This window comes from Pseudorasbora parva, chromosome 16 (assembly GCF_024679245.1).
Source record: "Pseudorasbora parva isolate DD20220531a chromosome 16, ASM2467924v1, whole genome shotgun sequence".
Lineage (NCBI taxonomy): Eukaryota > Metazoa > Chordata > Actinopteri > Cypriniformes > Gobionidae > Pseudorasbora > Pseudorasbora parva.
Window position 1 is genome coordinate 35,155,570 of NC_090187.1, and position 20,540 is coordinate 35,176,109.

The 20,540-nt window shown below is 39.3% G+C and overlaps 1 protein-coding gene across 1 annotated transcript in view; it reads left to right on the forward strand.

Annotated features, from left to right (window-relative positions):
- The first annotated feature begins 952 nt into the window (after positions 1 to 952).
- The window catches only part of smad6b (SMAD family member 6b), a 34,164-nt gene continuing 14,576 nt past the window's right edge, over positions 953 to 20,540 (forward strand). Inside the window, exons 1-3 of the mRNA XM_067420495.1 lie at positions 953 to 2,470; positions 6,631 to 6,687; positions 7,754 to 7,831. Of these exons, the coding sequence (XP_067276596.1) occupies positions 1,684 to 2,470; positions 6,631 to 6,687; positions 7,754 to 7,831 (922 nt within the window). The 5' untranslated portion in view covers positions 953 to 1,683. The remainder of the gene's footprint in view (positions 2,471 to 6,630; positions 6,688 to 7,753; positions 7,832 to 20,540) is intronic.

Genomic DNA, 20,540 nt, shown 5'->3' on the forward strand with positions numbered 1-20,540 from the left:
AGAAAATGTATACGTTTTATATATATATATATATATATATATATATATATATATATATATATATATATATATATATACACGATACAAATGTTTATACTCAGTAATTCTTACTAATTAAAAATATTTAACTGATAAAGAAATGAATAGCACGTTTGAGAAATGTCATTAATGTGATCACTCATGTTTAACTAAGATATAATAAACAGCTGCTTTATTCTACACAGAGAAGGTTGCCCTTTCATGGACACCTTCATGTTGACACCATCTCATCCAAGTGAATTAATTACTACAATTAATCATAAAAATAATAATAATACAGCCACAGCACTGCGAAATCGCTCTGTTTAGAGGTCATAGTTGTTCCATATTCTCATGTATGAGAAAATATAGATAAAGATAAGCAAATTTCATGCATCCAGTCCTTATAGGAGTCAGTGTAAAGTCCAAAATTACTGGTAGTTTTGCAGAAATAAGAGGCTGCTAGATAGGCTATAAATAAAAACCTTCTGAGTGCACCTTTAAAGACTTTTATTATGCCTTGCAGATGCCATTGAAGAATGTCTTATGCATATATCCTTGATTTTTTGTATTTAAAAAAGAAAAGAAAAGTGGTAAGTTATAGTGTAGCCACGTGCAAACAGCTTCCGACTCCACAAATCTTAAGTTATGACTGCAGTAAAGTTGCATTGACATCATCTTGGAAATGTTTGTTAAATAATTCTTGGATTTTTACATTAGTTCTAATTTACTCGCAATTCTTCCTCTGCTTAGAATAAACAATCATCTTAGGATATATGAAGAAATAGAAGTAGATGGATGTTACGCCTTTAAGAGTTAAGAAACTTGAAACCTTGTTTGCGCAACAATCAGTGCAGCTCAGAGCCGCCAAAGTGTCTAGACTAGCACATGATGGTAGTCAGCCAATGGCTCCATCGCTCTCCTCGGGGGCCCTATGTGTGTGTGTATATGTGTGTGTGTGACAGGGAAAGAAAAAAAGGAAAAAGGGAGAGAAACGGAGAAAGAGAGAGAGATCTGGGTTGCAGTTTGACCAGGTCTGAACACGGAACCAGAAGCACACTATAAGTCCACGGATTGTTCCTTTTCTGGCCCCGGCGCGCGCACAAGGATATTTTTGGATCGCAAAAAAAAGAGTTCGCTGGAATAGTGGAAAACAACCGGAATAGTGAATTCTGTGAGGAATTGTCTGTGGATTTAATTCGCCGAGGAGCAGCTTCATTCATGTCACCAGACCCGCTGTTGAAGAGTGGATTCGAACGCGTTTCAAAGTCCGAAAACATTTGAGAGCGCGCGACTAGTGTAGCTTTTCGCGTGGGCTTTTTTGTTTTGTTTTACAGCAAATGTATTTGTTGTAGTTAAGCCCGTAGTGCATTTTAAATCTAAAAACTTTCCAAACGTTGTTCACATGTAGGCTACTGACAGCGCTCTTCTAAGATGAATGCGTTTCTGTGTAGCCTTGCGGTTGTATGACGTTTTCTGTTTTAATGCAATATAACATTGTGCCTTCAAAACTAATGTTGTGGTTTTGCCACCAATATACGGTGCTCGGCTCTGTGCACGCGCTGCACGGCATTCGACCAACATTAATGTTGCACGAGCTCAGAAATAGTTTTAAATCGCTAAGATCTGAACGTAAATAACTCATCTAGAGTTTCAAGTTGTCGTATGTTCAGGACGAAACGCTCAGGTCTTGTGCGGCGACTCTGGAGAAGCCGTTTGATTCCAGATAAAGAGGGGGGCGATGGATATGGCAAAAGCGGCGAGGGGTCTCGAGACGATCTGCTTGGCACCAACCCAGAGAAAATTCCCAAGACGGAGTTCAGACCGATGACCCCGAGCGGGTCGCCTGGCGTGGACTATGGGGAAGTGTGTACGAGGAATCCCACCGAGAGCAGCGGTGGTGGCACCTCAGGGGGCGTTTTGGACCAAGATGGGGGTACGGTGTGCACGGTGGGAAGCCCTCGGTCTGTGCAGGACAGCGATTGTAGAACAGTCACTTGCTGTTTATTTAAAGATCGGGACCATCATTCTGGATCTAGAAACCCAGAGCCTGGCTCGTGCCAGTTCGTGCTGAGGAACATTGGTTCTTCTCGGGACCCCGGTCCTCTTGAGAGCCAGGAGACGAAACCTCGCTCCGTCATGGAGCAGGAGCTCAAGACCGCAACCTATTCGCTATTAAAAAGGCTAAAGGAGAAAACCTTGGATACTTTGTTGGAAGCCGTGGAGTCCAAAGGAGGGATGCCGAGCGACTGCGTAATGGTATCGCGGACCGAGCTGCGGTTAGGCGGCCACATGGCTCCTCCACAGCTTCTCATCTGTAAGCTTTATCGGTGGTCAGACCTGCAGCACACGGCCCAGCTTAAAGCGCTCTGTGAGTGCAAGAGCTTCGGAGCTCAGGACGGTCCGGTAGTGTGCTGCAATCCATATCATTACAGCCGACTCTGTGGGCCAGGTAAGCGAAGACCCCATCGACGACTTAAACTGACTATATTTTCCTCATTATTAAGCTTAACTTTACACCTGCTCTAATGCCAAAGGTCTTTCCTCAGGGTTTCCCCAACAGTTGCATTGAGGCTGTGTTGTTACAGTGATTCATATACTACAGAATGCCATTGATAAAATTGAGTGCAGTAGCAAAGAAGAATTTAGCTTTCTTTTCAGTGATAAAATGTTCTAACTAAAATGTAAGCAATTATAGGCTACGTTTAAGTGCTTTAATTATACAGCAATGACTACAGTGACTTAAAGAATTACAATTTGCACATTATCCATACCAGATATGGCTACTGTACATTTTTTTATTTTCTGCTACTTTATTATTTTCCAACAATCAAGTAGGCTACCATGAAGCTTACTAGCTACATTGGCAGAAATAAAATAAAAACATAATTAACCTACACATAAAATACATGACCTCTTAATTGCATGTTACTGAATTAAACATTTGTGAGCTTATCCTTGATAAAATGAGGCTATACTGGGTTTATACATTTTCTCCTGGTCTTCTCCAAATAGTTGCCTCAAACATAGAGTAGAAGAATATTTGGTTAGAGGGTAGTTATTATAGCCTATTCATTTGTTTTAGAGAATTTTCCTAGAGTCTAATCTCTTGTAAACACTGGCTGTGTGGCTGAAAATATCTTACCAGAAGCTTGAACGTTTTTATTCTGACCAGTTTCTCAGCCATGTCTAGTGAAGTCAACTGCTGGATTCTTTCCTCTCACAAGGCTCATGTTCATTTCTACATTTTAGATGTTGTTCTGACATATTTATATTATCAACCAAATCTAGTGTAAAATAAAGAAGAAGCAAAGTAGAGTAAAATCCCACAGATTGATGGGTTAACATAAAGTTTAGAAGCATTCACTGACAGTATAGATTGATATCTTGTGAGGAAACCCGAGGCACTTGGCAACCTATAAGTCAGTTTTTCCATAATAAATCCTCACATATTAAGAGATACAGTTTAATCAAAGGCTTCAAACTGACAATTACACTCTTTGCTCGGCGTTTTATTGGAGTTTCTCAGAGCAGAGACGCTTGAGGGAGACAGTCAGCTCGGCAGCCCCTCTCTCTCCCCTCTGTTCTCTGTAGAGACACACATAGCTCACAGGCGCTCATGCGTGTCCCCATGAAGATGGTATTTCTTTCATGCGATTGAACAACAGAGCCCTCTCAATCTTCAAACTCCATCAATGGTTTTGACGGGTTTTTTCAAGGTTAATTTCCACAGACGACGTTAAAGAGAGAAATCCCATTGTTCAGACGTTGCCCTATGCCTGTGAGAGCATTTATCACGTTAAACAGTGTTTAGGCAAACATTTCAATGTAGTTAGCAAGGGCTACATAGAAACGATCTTCACCTACGGGTTTTGTTAATCAGTGTTTAGCGATAAATACTTTTATTTTGGTTGGTGTTTGTTGTAGATTGAGATGGCAGTATTTACGCTTCCCCTTTTAAACGAAGACTTTATCACTTTGAAATGATATCAGTTTCAAGTTGCGCTTTAAAAGTCGCTTTTTTCGTTCCTAAGGAGGTCCCCTCGTGCTATTTAGGTGAAGGAGTGGCGGTAATATACAGTTTGCATACAACTGGCGCCAGACTGACTCGCTGTGTATCTGAGTGACTGAGTTTAGGATCCTGGCAATTACTGCCGCCACTCTTAAAGAGACAGTCCATATTATGCGTTTCTTTTTCCCCAACTACCAAAAGGCGAGGTCATTACTTGTCCAGATACTTTTTTTTCCCCCTTCGTGCCGTCGATTTTTTTTGTCGTTTTCTTTTTTAATGGATTCGTTTTTGCGCTTTGGAGAAAAAAAATGAAAACGTAATTATATACAGGCTTATACAAGTAGTTTTTGCATTAATAAATGGAAAAATTATCAGATTTATGTCCATGCCATTAAATGGTGAATCATTTAAAATCAGGTGGTGTTTTATTCAGCTTCAGATGAAATTTGTCTCAGAAAGATTAAAATGAATGAAATATTTGTATACAGTCCATAGGCGTTGCTAGGCCCTTTTTAGGGGGGCTTCAGCCCCCCTAAACTTATGCCTCAGCCCCCCTAAAAAATATGTGATTAACCTTAAAACATATGAAACTGGTGGCAGGCTTCGGCTTCGTCCCGTTTTTTTTAGTCTGTCTCTCCAATCCGCAGCGGCTCTGAGCAGAGCGCAGCGCACGTCAGAAGCAGAGGTGTGTGTGTGTGTGTGTGTGTGTGTGTGTGTAAATCTGAGCGTCATTGGTCTGTCACCGCTCGTCAATGTCAAAATATTTGATAAAACCAATCAAATCAGAGTAGGCGGGCTTTATGGTCACACAGAAACTGCTGAGGCTGAGCGCAAATTTTAGTAGAGCAACTCGACGTCAAGTAAGATAAATGCAGCTAAATTAAACATTCATGTTTGACAGCGTCTGCTTTAAGTCAGAAATGTTAATCAAAAGAAAAAAATATTTAGGCAAATGATTAAACTTGTTGTGTCTAATTTTTAGACATTTTTAACTGGAAATATGCCAATATGTGATTCATAATGCCTTAACAGAAAATATTAACAAAGCCATTTTCATCAGATTAGGTGTAAGTTTAATAATGAATGTGTATATATTGTAAATTAATATAATTCTATTTGTAACATTCAGTAAATGAAAACAAACATCAGCTTTTTCAGCCTGTATTGGGCATAAGATTAGTAGCCTATATGAATGTTCATACTGTGATTTTAATAAACTTAAAACTTTGATAAACAGTAAATTAACGTGTCTAAGAAAATTATTCATGAAACATAAATATCAGTATGTTAATATGTAAACCATATGTTCACTTTATTCACTGACGAAAACGGAAAAAAACAGTCAAAGCTCAGCGTTATGAAGAGACAGGGCAAGATAAAAACAGAGAAAACGAGAGATGTGGACATAAGAAAGACAAATAAAATACTGCCCAGTGACATGGTTTTCAAGCTATTGTTATCACATTTTTTGGCCTTCAGAACATCATAAAATGCTCATATGTAGATCATAGAAATGAAAATTTTCTCGGGGGACCATATTAGAACCTCCTAACATTTGGGATCTTGGTTATTATAAACCTGCCTACATTATTGGGTATGATAATTGCATGTACAGTATGGCCATGCATTAAGGTATTAATATTTGCTTTATAAGTAATGATAAACAGCCAATATCTTCTGGGTATGCATGTTTGTAAGCTATTAGTTAATAGCGCAATTTGGACCCTAAACTAAATAGTGTTACCATTTTTTCTACAGACCTACCCTCACTGGGGGCTGAGCCCCCCTAAAATAAAAATCCTAGAAACGCCCCTGATACAGTCCAATAATAGGCTATATTTAACTCCTGCACATTATTATTGTGTATGTGCATTTACAAAAATGTTCTTTATAGACCTGCCCAAATTCAGCATTATATATATATATATATATATATATATATATATATATATATATATATATATATATATATATATATATATATATATATATATATATATATATATATCCAAGGTATATTTAAAAAAAAAAAAAAAAAAAATATATATATATATATATATATATATATATATATATATATATATATATATATATATATATATATATATATTCTATGTAAAAATAATAATAAAAACATAGAGGTCATCGTATACACACCAGAGAATGAATGTTTTTAAACTGAGCTGCTGACAAGATATATATTAAGTTTTTATCTTAATAATTATTTATGTTTTCTGTTGTAATATTTGTTGCAAAATGTTGATGTATAACATGCAGAACCTGTGTAGTAGACTCTCTCTCACATCTGCTCTGATTTTGGGGAAAATCTGTGTGATTCTATTCTGGGGAATCTAACTCCAGAATGATAAAATGTGAATAATAATATGAATATGGGGATGTTTAGATCGTTTTAATTCTGCAGAAATGAATTTTGGTTTTTGTAATTTTGCAGTTTTGTATATGCAGATTCCATATGAACTAATGCATACATTTTCCAATTGTCTGCACAATTGTCTGTTAGGATTAAGGAATATATCTATATTTAATTTCCCCATGTTTTTCAATTCCAATTATATTTTCATACTCTTGTCATATTTTAGAGTCACCCCCTCCTCCATACTCAAGACTTTCCCCCAGCGAAGAACACAAGCCACTGGGTAAGTTTCATGCACGCTCTAATTGCTGATGCAATATGTATTTATTTAAGTTGTTGTAAATTATAACGTACATGCACATACTGAGGGAACAGATGATGGGAGATCATTTACTGACGAATTTAATAAAATGACCTATAGCCAAAATAAGTCTGTGCCATCAGTTGTCATCCACTGGTTGAATCCCTGGCTTTACGGAGAGCCAAAGGGGAAGCAAAAAGTAGAACAACGTGAAGAATTTTAATGGTGACAATTAGGCACAGTGACCAACTGAGAGCCTGCAGCCAGTATCCGGTAGGCCCATTTTCAGCATGCCAATCTGGAGCCGGCCTGGGCTCGGCCCTGTCTGTTGTGAGGGATGCTGGGGCCTGGCACTGGGCTGGGATATCCTCTCAGTGCCATAGCTCAACTTCGGGCACACTGTTGACAAGAGGTGGGGTGGAGAGAGGGTACCATCTGGAACTGATGCTTTGGTGGTTTGCAGCTCGGCTTGTTAATTGTGATTGCTTTTTTTAGAGATCAGCATCTCGGAAGGCAGAGTGCAGCTTGATAACACACACTTCTGCTCAACATTTATACCAATATCAATGAAACTTCATGATACTCGATTGCAAAGCAATAACTAATTTGCCAGTGAACACACTTCTTTATGTAAAACTCTCTATAAATTATACTTAATTTATTACTGTTCAAAGTTTGGGGCCGTTAAGATTTATTAATGTTTTTGAAATCTCACGCTCGCCAAAGCTGCATTTATTTAATGAAATAAAAACATAAAAATAAAAAAAGTTTTCTAATGATTCTTCAGGATACTTAAATGAATAGAAAACTAAAAATAAAATAATTTATTTTAAATAAAAATCAATTTAATGCATCCTTTTAAATAATAGTAATTTATATTTGTATTAATTGTATTATTTTATATTTTACTGTATATTTTAAACAGCATTTTATACATAATATATGTATTACATTTAAATTAAAACAATGGCATATTGATTGCTACCAGTACAAATCAAAAATGATTTTTTTAACTAATCATCTCTAACCAGATCCTTTATCCCCTCAGATCTGTCAGATTCCACACTGTCTTACACTGAAACGGAGGCTGCCAGCTCGCCTAATGTCACCCAAGGGGAATTCTCAGGTGAGTTTTCTCATTTAAAAATATTCTGGCTCTGAAATGTAGTGTTGCTCTGTCAGCATGGCCAGTGATACCATTGTCAGACTTTTTGCTGTTTTTTTCAAGCCCCGGTGAGATCGTGTGGTAACATCATTGTTCAAACAAAGTCTACGTGTCTGTGATGGTGACCTTGCACCAGATATTTACTTTTTTCCCCCTTTTGCAAGAGAGAGCTGTGAGCTTGCAGAGGGTGTTTTCCCTTTTAGCCTCCTTTTTTGCAATACAAATCTCAAAGTTGAGCGGCGGTATTCCGTAGACACGGTTTTGCATCCGTTTGCAGGGCCAGGAATGGGTGAAGTGCTTAATAAAAGTCTAAAATGCAAAGAAAACATCAAGGCGTACCTTCCGCTGCCCTTAGTTCTGCGGGTTCCCATGGAGTGTGTGTGAATAAACGAGCAAACTTTGCAGGTAATTTGGTTTTTATGTTGTGCTTTGCTCCTCCTCATTAAAGGCCATTAGGAGTGGAGAGAGTGCGGTGGAGATAAAGCTCTCATTGTGAGCCCAGCAGAGGTTCAGTGGGCCGTGTTGGCTGGCCATAGAGCCTGCCTCCCCTCCTCTGTTTTCTTTCAGAAATATTTGAGTGGGATCAAACTGTAATAAGATCCAAGCTCGCAGGGACACACACACAGTCGAGCACAGCGAGTCACGTTATACGCTCTACACACAGCGGCGCGTATCGGAACACGCACACACGTATCAGCCTTTATGGCTCTATCTTGACCGGAGTGGGCTTTTTCCCCCCTCGTTCCTGTGAAAGGGCCACACCGAGAGAAAAGAGGAGAAACTGTTTCGTGTCACGGTTTGAGATGAAACACTCCCCTCTTATGGAATGAAACCAACATGTTTCTCTCATAAAACTGGAACCGCACAGGGTATGCGGAGGATCATGGCCGCAGAGACAGAAAGGCTAAGTCCTTGTTTTGCAGTGCTAGAAATAGCATTCAAAGAGACCGGGTCAATCTGCCCCCTTTCCCAGAAGGAGCTACCTGAGCTTGTGGCTTCATGCACCCTGTCACCACCACTTCACAGGCTGGCGACACTCCTTGCGCAAACAAATGATGTTTCAAATGCTTGCTGAGATGTTTTTTTTCTCTGGATTGGGTCTGTGTGAACTATGATTTGCTTGTAGGAACATAGTTAGGGCTTTTTAGCCTGCATGCAGGATAACTTTGAACTAGATATGTTTATTATTGTCCTCTACTGACTTAACAAGAGCAAATATAGGATGCATGTGGTTTGTTGATATTTAATATTTAATTATGCATGCTAATTCTCCTATTTTTATATTTAGTTTACATTTCTAAAATCTCTAATGCTCACTTATCCTTAGAAATGTTATTAACACTGTTAAATGTAATCTTTGGGAAATTAATATTCATTTTTTATACTGTATATTATAACGTTGTGATTACTAAATTAATTAGTAGAATTTAAAACTATTAAAGGGATAGTTCACCTGTCATCATTTACTCACCCTCAAGTTATTCCAAACCTGTATACATTTCTTTGTTCTGCTATACACAAACGAAGATATTTGGAAGAATTGAGATTCCCCCCCCCCCCCCCCCATTTTTTCCAGCTAATGAACAATATAAACATTGATACCCAATAAGAATCCAGGCTGCTTTAACGAGCTAGAGCTTCAGCGTTTTGATATCGTCAATGTTCACTGGTGTGGATACTTATATAGTTCGCGTTAGTTAACTCTATTGTCATCATTCTCGGCGCGCACTCTTAGAAGAAAAGGTTATATGGGCGCTACGTATTTGGAACCCTTAAAAGGTTATATATAGAAGTATAGTTGAGTATACTCCAAAGACCCTTTTATGCTAAAAGGGTTCTATAATGACAAGAAAGAACCCTTTTGGCACTTAAAAAGGGTTCTATATAGAACACTGCAAAAAAAAAAAGCATTTCTTATCAAAGAAAAAAAAAAATTCTTATCTTAGCAAAAGATCTCTTCATTTTGTGTTATTTTTTCCCTAAATAAGACAATTACTTTTGCTGGTCAAGTAAATACTTCTTGTTTTAAGAATGTTTAGATGTTTGACAAAAATGACAAAAATACTAAGTAAGAAAAGCATTTTTTGCAGTGAACGTTTTAAGGGTTCAAACGTAGTGCCGATATAACCTTTTAAGGTTCTATATAGAACCTTTTCTTCTAAGAGTGTGTGAACGGGTCTTTATTTTTGCCATCATCTAACACTAACTTAAAGGGTTAGTTCACCCAAAAATGAAATCTATGTCATTAATGACTCACCCTAATGTCGTTCCACACCCGTAAGACCTCCGTTCATCCTCGGAACACAGTTTAAGATATTTTATATTTAGTCCAACAGCATATACAAGTGTATGCACACTATACTGTCCATGTCCAGAAAGGGAATAAAAACATCATCAAAGTAGTCCATATGTGACATCAGTTGGTTAATTAGAATCTCTTGAAGCATCGAAAATACATTTTGGTCCAAAAATAACAAAAACTACGACTTTATTCAGCATTGTCTTGACTTCCGTGTTTGTTTTCAAACCTCAAATAAAGATTCAAACGGTAATGAATCGGCGTATTGATTCATGATTCGGATCGCGTGTCAAACTGCTGAAATCACGTGACATTGGCGATCTGAATCATAAAAGAAGACAATGCTGAATAAAGTCGTAGTTTTTGTTATTTTTGGACCAAAATGTATTTTCGATGCTTCAAGAGATTCTAATTAACCAACTGATGTCACATATGGACAACTTTGATGATATTTTTATTTCCTTCTGGACATGGACAGTATAGTGTGCATACACTTAGATACGCTGTCAGACATATAAAATATCTTAAACTGTGTTCTGAAGATGAACGGAGGTCTTTCGGGTGTGGAACAACATTAGAGTGAGTCATCAATTTCATTTTTGGCTGAACTAACGCTTTAAGCTTTAAAAAGTTTTGGTAACATTGTTTTATGTAATTTTTAAAGACAAAATTTTATAGAATTTTAATATTATACTGGCAGGAATATTAATACCGCTGTATCCGTACAAAGAAGTCATGTTAGAATGCAAAACACATCATATTCAAGTCTTTTTCAGTACAGCTAATACTAATTTGTTGTGAACCATTGAATTGGCAGAATGGAGATTTGGAGAGGGTGATTTATGGAAATTCATCCCTTTCATTTATGCTACCTGTAAAGAAAGAAAAAAAAACTCTAGGATCTAAAAGCGTTCATGCATATGGCCGTCCACCCACTCTGAGTCCCTTATCCCACCCCACCCACATGCAGGAACTAGTAAAGCTCTTAAAAGTGGGGCCAGGGGGGCGAAGGTGGGAGGGGAGCAGATTGCAGCCCCCTGGGCGAGTGTAACTCCTGCTCTGAACACTCATCCACTCTGTCTGACAATAGCTACAGAACACATCTCAACGAGTCTGATGAAAACTCCCTGCCGCCTAAGGGCGAGATTTTAGAGAATTTGGTGTCTTGGTTTGAAAGATCTGAAGCTATTTATGTAGTAGATCTTTGATGTCTTGCTGCCTCAATGAGCTTATTTGAAGCCATTTAAAGTTCAAATCTTTGAGTTTCTGTAAGCTTCCCCGCATAAATGTAGCATTTTTGCGTGTTTGTGCACAGCTGGGTTGTTTTTTGGCACGTCCTGGAATCTGTGTGAATTTTTCTGCATGTTTGTGTTGGTGTCTGTGATGTCTGCGCTCCTGTGTGTTTGGGTACATCTCTGTCTGTTTGTGTTGTTTGTGTCTGGATGTCCATAGCTCGCCGTTTCACCCGCAGTTTCTCATTTAAAAGCAACCGTGTTTGTCAGTTGATGTCTACGCTGTGTCAACGCACAGCTATTGATTAAGTGTTCACTATGTTTTCAAAGCAGGGCCGTCGAAGCATGTGGTCGTGATGTGCTACACGTGTGTCTGTAAAAATGTGTGTGTGTGTGTTTCAGTCACATTCTGTAGCTGTGACTGGGTTGTAATGCAGCCCACCTGTTTCCTCACTCCTTGTTGTGGCCGTGTGGAGATCAGAATTATGCCTTTTGAAGTAGGTCTCATTGCTTCCTGTATAACTGCATGCATGTGAGTTTGTGTTTCCTCTCTGTATTGGGGTTCTTGTGATCTTTGTGGTTCACAAGTCCCTGTATTGGGTATTGGGAGTGGGTCTCCTCGTACTCTGCGCTTCTGATGATGACTGAGAATGTCAGCATGATTATAATGGTGGGCACAATTTTGTCATTGTTCATGCATTGTTATTTCAATTGAATTGGATTCTATCCATCCATCCATCCATCCATAATATACTATCTGTGTATCAATCTATCTGACAAACTTTTTTCTTGTTAAAGGGGTGGTTCCGTGTTTTTTTTCTAGGCTTGGTTGTGTTTACGGGGTGCAGACGCAGTATAATTTTTAACTTAAACACCATATTTTTCTTATATTTGACCTTTATTCCACACCGCTGTCTTCACTGCCTTTTAGGCCCCGTCCACACCGAGACGCGTTTAGCTGTATAAGTCTAAATTTTGTACCGTATCAGCGTTTCGTCCACACAGATCGGGCGTTTTAGAAGCATGAATCCGATATTTTTCGAAACCAGGTCCCAAAGTGGGTAAATCTGAATATATTTTCTGAAACGGTGATGTCATCACACTACGCCCGGCATGGTGAATACAACTACGGGCACTGGGCATGCGCACATCAATATTGTGTCATTTAATTAACGTATCTACATTATTGTAAGGGTATGTTTTGGGTTGGGGTAGGTGTAGGCATTAATAAAACACATCTGTTAAGTAGCAAATGTATTTATTGTTATTTTATTGTGAGATTTTGCCTCACCTCCGACCACTGCTATACCCCTTCTAGCCACAACTCTTCTTCTCCGTTTTTAGTGTATTTCTGTGGCAGAATTACAGCGCCACACACTGGCCTGGCATGCAAACTACATCGTTTTTTTGTCCGTTTTCGTAATCTCGTGTGGACGCAAATATTTCTTGAAACGAGGGGAAAAAAAGATCGGATTAGGAAAGCGCTGGCTTCGTGTGGACGGGGCCTTAACGGCTCGTTAGCTTCCTGCTTCTATGAAGCCCATCCCTCCTAAAAACACAATGGTGTTAGATTGGTTAGATGGCCAAATGTAGTTTCATGTATTTTTATTGGCTGAAGTGCGAAGTACAGGTTGTCCGGAAACACCACGGCCCTTACCATTACGGGCAGAAGTCACATCTGCGGTGACTAGCAATGGTTTATGATGTCACCAACCCGGGAAGAAGCTTGTTGTCGTCCAAACCAGCCGTTTTTGTAGGCAATAAACTGCCATAACTTTAAAAGACAATATCTCCGTTTGCATTGAACTTTCAGCATTGTAACTTTGCAGATACTGTTCATGCTCAAGCAGAAACATTACACACTAACTAAAGTTAAAAAAATGAAATCGCATGCAACCACCCCTTTGAAAGTGACATGCAGCTTTATGAATTTCTTTGAATTACAACTAATTCACTGTAATTTCTCAGAGCAATTCTATTTGCTAGTAGTAGCCATCAATTTAATTGAAATGAAAAAATATATATTTCTCAATTGAATTCTGTATGATGCACATCCCTGCTGCAGAGCAGTAGAATTGTTTTCCCAGTGATCATTAGTCTCTCTGATGACCAGTGGCTGTTTACAAATCATTTTCAGACCAGTCGTAGATGTGATACAGCTGAGAGATGCACCCTAATAAACCCACTGGAATTTGTCACCAGATGTGGAAAAGGAAGCAAATATAGCATGTTTTCACGCATTTGTGTTCATACCCTGAGACGTTGCGATCACAGTGAGAACTTGCTGTGGTTGTGTCATCGCTGTAAGAGAGACCCCACATCCCTCTGTGGAACCCTGTGGTGCCATTATGCTTTGTATGTTGTGTTTATTTTTTTCTTGGGAATGTAGGAAAGGCAGTCGGGTTGGCTGTGCGGTTAGGTTTATGAAGAGCCGTTCTGGCCTGAGGAGGAAAGGCTCAGTCAGGTATAGAGAGGATTGGTTTGGTGTTCTGTAATTTTACTCTGGGCTCTTTCTTGGTGCTTTGTGATGTTTACACAGCCCTCACTGTTTTTGGGGAGTAGATCCCAGCCTGGCTGGCGTCCCTAAGTGAGATCTATCAGGGCCGTATGTCTTAAAAATGGAAAGCAGTGGCTGCCTCATTCAACTGTACTGAACTTTACAGTTGATCAGCATTGTGACTGAAAACTAAAGGCTGTGACCATCAATACAGTGTTACTTCTGGTGTTCGAGTCCATTCTGGATCTATTCGGACTCTGCTCAGACCTGCTGGTTCAGAGCGACATTTGCACCATTTTAGTGAAAAAAGGAGTTAGTGTCATGAAGTTTTAAAGTCGTTGAATCCGAACCGAGCGGAACAGGGAGCATTGCTAGCACAAGGATCTGTTGGTTGTTGATTGTACAACTTCTTGTCTATGTTTTTGACATTTTACAGGCCAGTAGATGTTTTGGTCTGATGGTCTGACACAAGTATAATCACATACTTTCCCTCTTAGAAAATCACAAAACAGACTTTTTATCTTACTTTTTGTTGTTGTTGTTGTTGTAGATAAACTGGCAGCACTACACACATGTCAGTCTATCTAGTCTGACCTCTTTTCTACAGTGCATGAAAAGGGCATCTGGAAGTACAACAATTAAACAAAGTAATCGAAGCATGTGACAGGGTGCTGATTACCACTGATTTGATTGCATCCATAGATTTTGAACAGCCTTAAAAAGGCATGTGATGTCTTCCCTCATTAGCTGTCTTGCAGATGCCTGAAATATCTAGAGACTGTATTTCAAATTCTTTTCATTGTCAATGCCTAAATCTTTCAGATTTGTTTGAGCTTTTAAAGGAGTAATTCACCCCAAAATGAAAGTGCTGTCATCCTTTACTCACCGAAATGATAAAGAATATTTATGCTGCTCTTTTCTATACAGCGAGAACATGAATGTCCAGGAACATACAGTGACTACCAAGCACTAAAAAAAGCACAGAGAAAGCACCATAAAAATCATCCCAATATTCTGAAGCCAAACGATTGCTCATTAAAGTTAATCTTGTTTGCTCAAATTTAATTTAAGCTTCTGCATATTCGAAACTGTGTTGTCTTTACTTAATCTTAAAGGGATAGTTCACATAAAAATGAAAACTCTGTTGTTAATTACTCACCCTTATGTTGTTCCAAATTCGTTCATCTTCGGAACACAATTTAAGATATTTTTAATGAAATCAGAGAGCTGTCCCAAGTCCTTCCATTGGGAGCAACACAATTTATACTTTCAATGTCAAAGTAATACACGTGACTCCAGTGGTTTAACTTCAGTTTTATGAAGCGACACAAGTGCTTTGTTTGCACCAAAAATGAAATTTACCAATTTATTTATGAAAATATTGACCCTGCAATCCAGTAGGGGGAGCAACACGATGCATGGGTGTTGTGAACGGGCTTTAGATAATATTATTTTGTAAATATAGAGGAGGATTATGTAAATTATAACAAAACACACATACCAGAATGACTACAAATTATACTACAAATAAAATGAAAACAAAATATCAATAACTATAATAGTATAATTGCACCGATTCAAATTTCCCATTATGTTCAAGAAATAAGGGTGAGTAAAAAGTTTATTTTGATTATTGACCTTTCTGGATGTGAAGACTTTAACTGACCTGTGTTTTGTCCGTTGCTGAGGTAAACTAGGATCATGGGAGCTGTGTTACGTCATTTACAACAGAAGTATATATGAATAATGAGTTGTATAATTTTAAGAGACTAAACAGTTCTGCATTGGGACAGTTTCTGTTTTAGCTATCCTTTTCCACTCTCTTTCCTAAGAATCCATGCCAGTCCATATTACAAAAAGACAGAACAGTCCCACACACACACACACACACACATACAGACACACACACCCTGCCCTGTCTCTGTAACAGTGTTACTATGCCAGTGAAAAATGAGCCATGGTGGGGTGTACAGTGCTGGGCCACCCTTTTGCCCTCCCCCCCTCATATTCCCTCACCTCGGCCAGCCTTGGTATCTCTCCCCCTCTCGCTCTTTGCCTCCTTTTATCTTTTTTCTCCCTCTCCCCTATTCCCGTTGCCTGGCACGGGGCCTCAGGTTTCCACCGCAGCCCCAGAGCCTGCCCACACTCCCCCAGGGCCCCAAGTGCTCCAGGATACGGGATGTGGAAATAATGTGACTGGAGTACTTCCACCCTGCCTCCAGAAAATCAGGTTCTGCGGATTGTTTATTTGAGGGGAAGGAGGCCTCAGCCAAACATCCTGTTTTAAAAAGCTTGCCTGGGTTTTGTAGTGCAGTGGCTGCTCAACTACCCCTTTGACGGGAGGGGGAAGCTGAGGAATGTTGAAGAGAAGCCCAGCGGCCTGGAGGTGATGAGTTAGGATGTGCTTTCGTATACGTGTGTAAGAATACATGTGTCTGTGTGGCATTCGTTTGATTTCCAGTTATGTTATGTTTTTTGGGGGGGGGAGGGTTTGACGGAGAGATGTACAGCATGTAAATATAACACAAGCAGGACCGTGCCATCATGACTATACCATACAGCTCTCCTTGAGTGTGTGTTCCTGTCCTGAATGACCGACTTCCTCTTCCCCTTACATAACACACGTAAACAAGGCAAACAAATGCTCATCAGCCAATGGCAGATAGCAGAATTATGCGCCCACCTCTGTTGTATCCCACAACAGATTCCAAAAAAGACATGCATATTTGTTTCTCATCATGTTGTTTATGTCTCGTTGAATTGTCACGGTATTGTGTTTTGGCATTCTGTATTGCGCAAGCAACTTGGCCTTCTTAATTAGGAATTGGAATTAAATTTGATGTTTTTTATCCACATGGTTTGACGCTATAAAGTTTCCCAAAACAACTCGACTGTCTATGCGGTATTGTGCTGATATAAGTCACATATTTGAAAAAATCAATAAAATATAAAGAATGACTCTTTGAGTCACTATTGGCTGCATGATAATAACTCTTTCTTGTAATTGATTGTGGCTTTAAAGGGTTAGTTCACCCAAAAATTTAAATCTATGTCATTAATGACTCACCCTAATGTTGTTCCACACCCGTAAGACCTCCGTTCATCTTCGAAACACAGTTTAAGATATCTTATATTTAGTCCTAGAGCATATCCAAGCATATGCAGACTATATTGTCCATGTCCAGAAAGGGAATAAAAACATCATCAAAAGTAGTGCATATGTGTTAGAATCTCTTGAAGCATCGAAAATACATTTTTGGTCCAAAAATCACAAAAACTACGACTTTATTCAGCATTGTCTTCTCTTCCAGGTTTGTTTTCTATCCGCAAACAAAGATTCAAATGGTTATGAATCAGCTTATTGATTCATGATTCGGATCGCGTGTCAAACTGCCAAACTGCTGAAATCACGTGACATTGGCGATCCGAATCATGAATCAATACTCTGATATATAACCGTTCAAATCTTAGAAGAGATTCTTAATAACTAACTGATGTCACATCTGTACTACTTTGGTGATGTTTTTATTACCTTTCTGGAGATGGACTGTATAGTGTGCATACACTTTCATTGGAGGAACAGAAAAGCTCTCAGACTAATATAAAATATATTAAACTGGTTACAAAGATGAACGGAGGTCTTACGGGTGATGAATGACATTAAGGTGAGTCATTAATGACATCATTTTTATTTTTGGGTGAACTAACCCTTTAAGTTCCACCAGGCATGCTCATTTAGTCCAATGTGTATTTACAGAAAGCATCAAAATGCAATGCTTATTTATCATCCAACATATGACCAGTATGTCTCTCCATTTTAAAAAGCACACCTAGCTTGTGTAAAAAATGCAGACCATTCGTACAGGTAATCATTTCCTCACTTGCCCCACCCCCACCCAGTAATGAGCGAGGGGTCGAGTCCTGCAATGGGCTCTGGGAAGGCTAGGGCGGCCCATCTCTCCTCTCCCTCCACCCTGCACGCCGCTGCGCCTGCCTGCCTCCTCCAATAGAGCCATTCATTCAGTCCGGGCCACGGGGTTAGGGAAACAAATAAAGAGGCAGCCATGCCATTAAAAATGTATGGAATGTCCAACTGTTAGTTTAGTGTTTTAGCGAGCCTCTTCTCAAGGCTGAGGAAGGGGGAACAATACTCTGTTGAACGACCGTCACCGTAAAAGCTTTTGCTTTCGGCCTCCGCTGGCCTGTGCCCAGAAGGGAGCGGGCAAAAAAGGTGGCAGTAGTAAACGCAAAGGCTGTTTTTATCTTCCAACCAGTTTCGATTTCCCGGTAATTATAAATTCCCGAGCCTGGCACCGGGGCGAACAAGCGGTGATTTAGGCCCGCGGTTTGATTGCCCAGCTAAAATAAAGTGAAGAATGTTTTCCCCCCTTCCTCCCCAGAGGAACATTGACAGTTGTGCGGGGACCTATGGCAGCCAGTATTTTTAAAACTGGGAGAGCCAACGCATTCCTCTTGCCTGCAGAATGCACTGTGTGGATTAACTGCAGGGGCCCATGGAGTCCAACATCCTCACGTTAACCTTCATTAAGAGAGAGACAGAGAGAGTGCATGGAGAAACAGTGTATGGGGCACAATGGAGCGCTAGTCTTTAAATGATCAGTTCACTCACATTTACTCACGTCACTCTTTCTTTGTGATTTTTTTGGTGAACTATTCCTTTCAGTTTTGTGTATGTCTTCTAGATACGGTGTGTGTAATTATCTGACGTAATGTTATTCTGACACGGGGTACATTTGTCACAGTACATTTGCGCAATGAGTTTTTTGACTTTTTAATGTTTAATTTTTGAATTTAGTTTTTTTTCTATTGCTTTCTTCCTTTCCATAAGTTTGGCCAAGCAATGATGATGTTCTCTTGTTTTAGAAACGGGTGCTACAATCAAAAGGGTTGAAGGCAGTGCACACTTGTCAGGCTAACTCATTTTGGCACTGGCATATTTTTGGATTTTTCCATAACTCCACATGGAGAGTTGTTTTTTCCCCTTGTGTTTGCTGCTTAAAATTATGGAAATATTATTCAGACTAACCGAGCAGCATATGCATGTCCAAGAGGGGGACTTCTATTATACCCTCACAGAAGTCAAGAAAGTCTATCCATCCATCCATCCATCCATCCATCCATCCATCCATCCACCCATCCATCCATCCATCCATCCATCCATCCATCCAAATATTACACTCTTTCACCAAATAGTACACAGGTATTGCAAAATAGTCAACTTATTCTAGTGACTAGAAGGAGCTGTCTGCTTCTCTTAGCATTTAAGAGTCCTTGATCCTCAAGCTAATGACTGCAAAACAGATAAGGAAAAAAGAGATAGATAGAGACATAGCAAAAGAGACAGAGAGAGTCAGGACTGGCGATCAAACTGCAATCACTCACTCTTTCACTCACTTAGCCACAGCACATTCTCTGATGTGATTAGTGGTATGACGAAGCACACTGTACCTGTTTTAGTTTGCCCTGTTGGTCAATCTAAGCACGGAACAAAAGACTCCCTCAGAGACACAAAACAGGATTTGTGAGCACCAGGGAGCAAGAGGAACACTAAGTTGATCCACACTAACTGGATGTATTTGCTCTGTGTCCAGAGTTTGGTCTCTCTTTCTAAATTCAATCACAGCCCTCAATGGGGAGTACATGCCATACCTCAGTGACCCTTATTGAGGACTTTCAAAACCCACAGCAAACAAGCCTATTTACTTATGCATATAGCGGGGTGTTTAGTGGCTTTGAGGTATGGTTGTCTCAATCACAAGATTGTGATTTTGGGTAATAAAGCCCGACCTTCTTTATAATTTAGGCTGTCAATTTCTAACGTGCAAACTCAATGAATTCTGCACTCTCACAAAATTCACGTTATAGTAAAAAATGTCGTAATTGTACGATAAATCGCCTATTGGGGCTCATTCATTAAACACGAGCAGAACGAATTTGTGTTTAAATCGTTCGTAAAGCTGCTCTGACATAAATTTTCGGATTCACGAAAATGTTCGTATTTTCATAATGTTAGTTGGTATGAAAGAAATTTACACCTACTCCCTACCACAAGTAAATGGTGCGTAAAACTTTTGACCGTTCTGTGTTTTAATTTAGGCAAACTGATGACATTGCATTTTGATGCACTATGTAGGGCAGGCCTACCATAATATTTCAATAGTTGATTTGCCCCGTCTTTTTTGTTTTGTTTTGTCACGTCACTGTCATTTTTTTACCAGGCCGTCCAATCACAGTGGAGGAGGGGCGGGACAAAACTACACCGACCAATTATCCCACTTGTACACCAACCGAGCAACAATAATAGAAAAGTCAATACTGCTTTTTACTGCATTTAAAAAATCAGTAATATACTTCAAAATGATACTATTAACACATTACTGCCATGTATATTCTTTATCATAGCTACCAAAGTATCTCAGCTGGAAAAACGCTGCCCTTGCAAAGCACTTTCAAGCGCCACCAGCTGGCCGTTTTCAGAAGAGCACCAGGTGTTTAGCTGGCTAAAACATGCTTTGTTGAAACACATGATAATTTGATATTTATTGCTAGTCATGTGGCCAATTACTCTCTTTAGCATTTATGCAAAATAGACCTGAGAAAGAATTCCAGAAGAGTCAACAG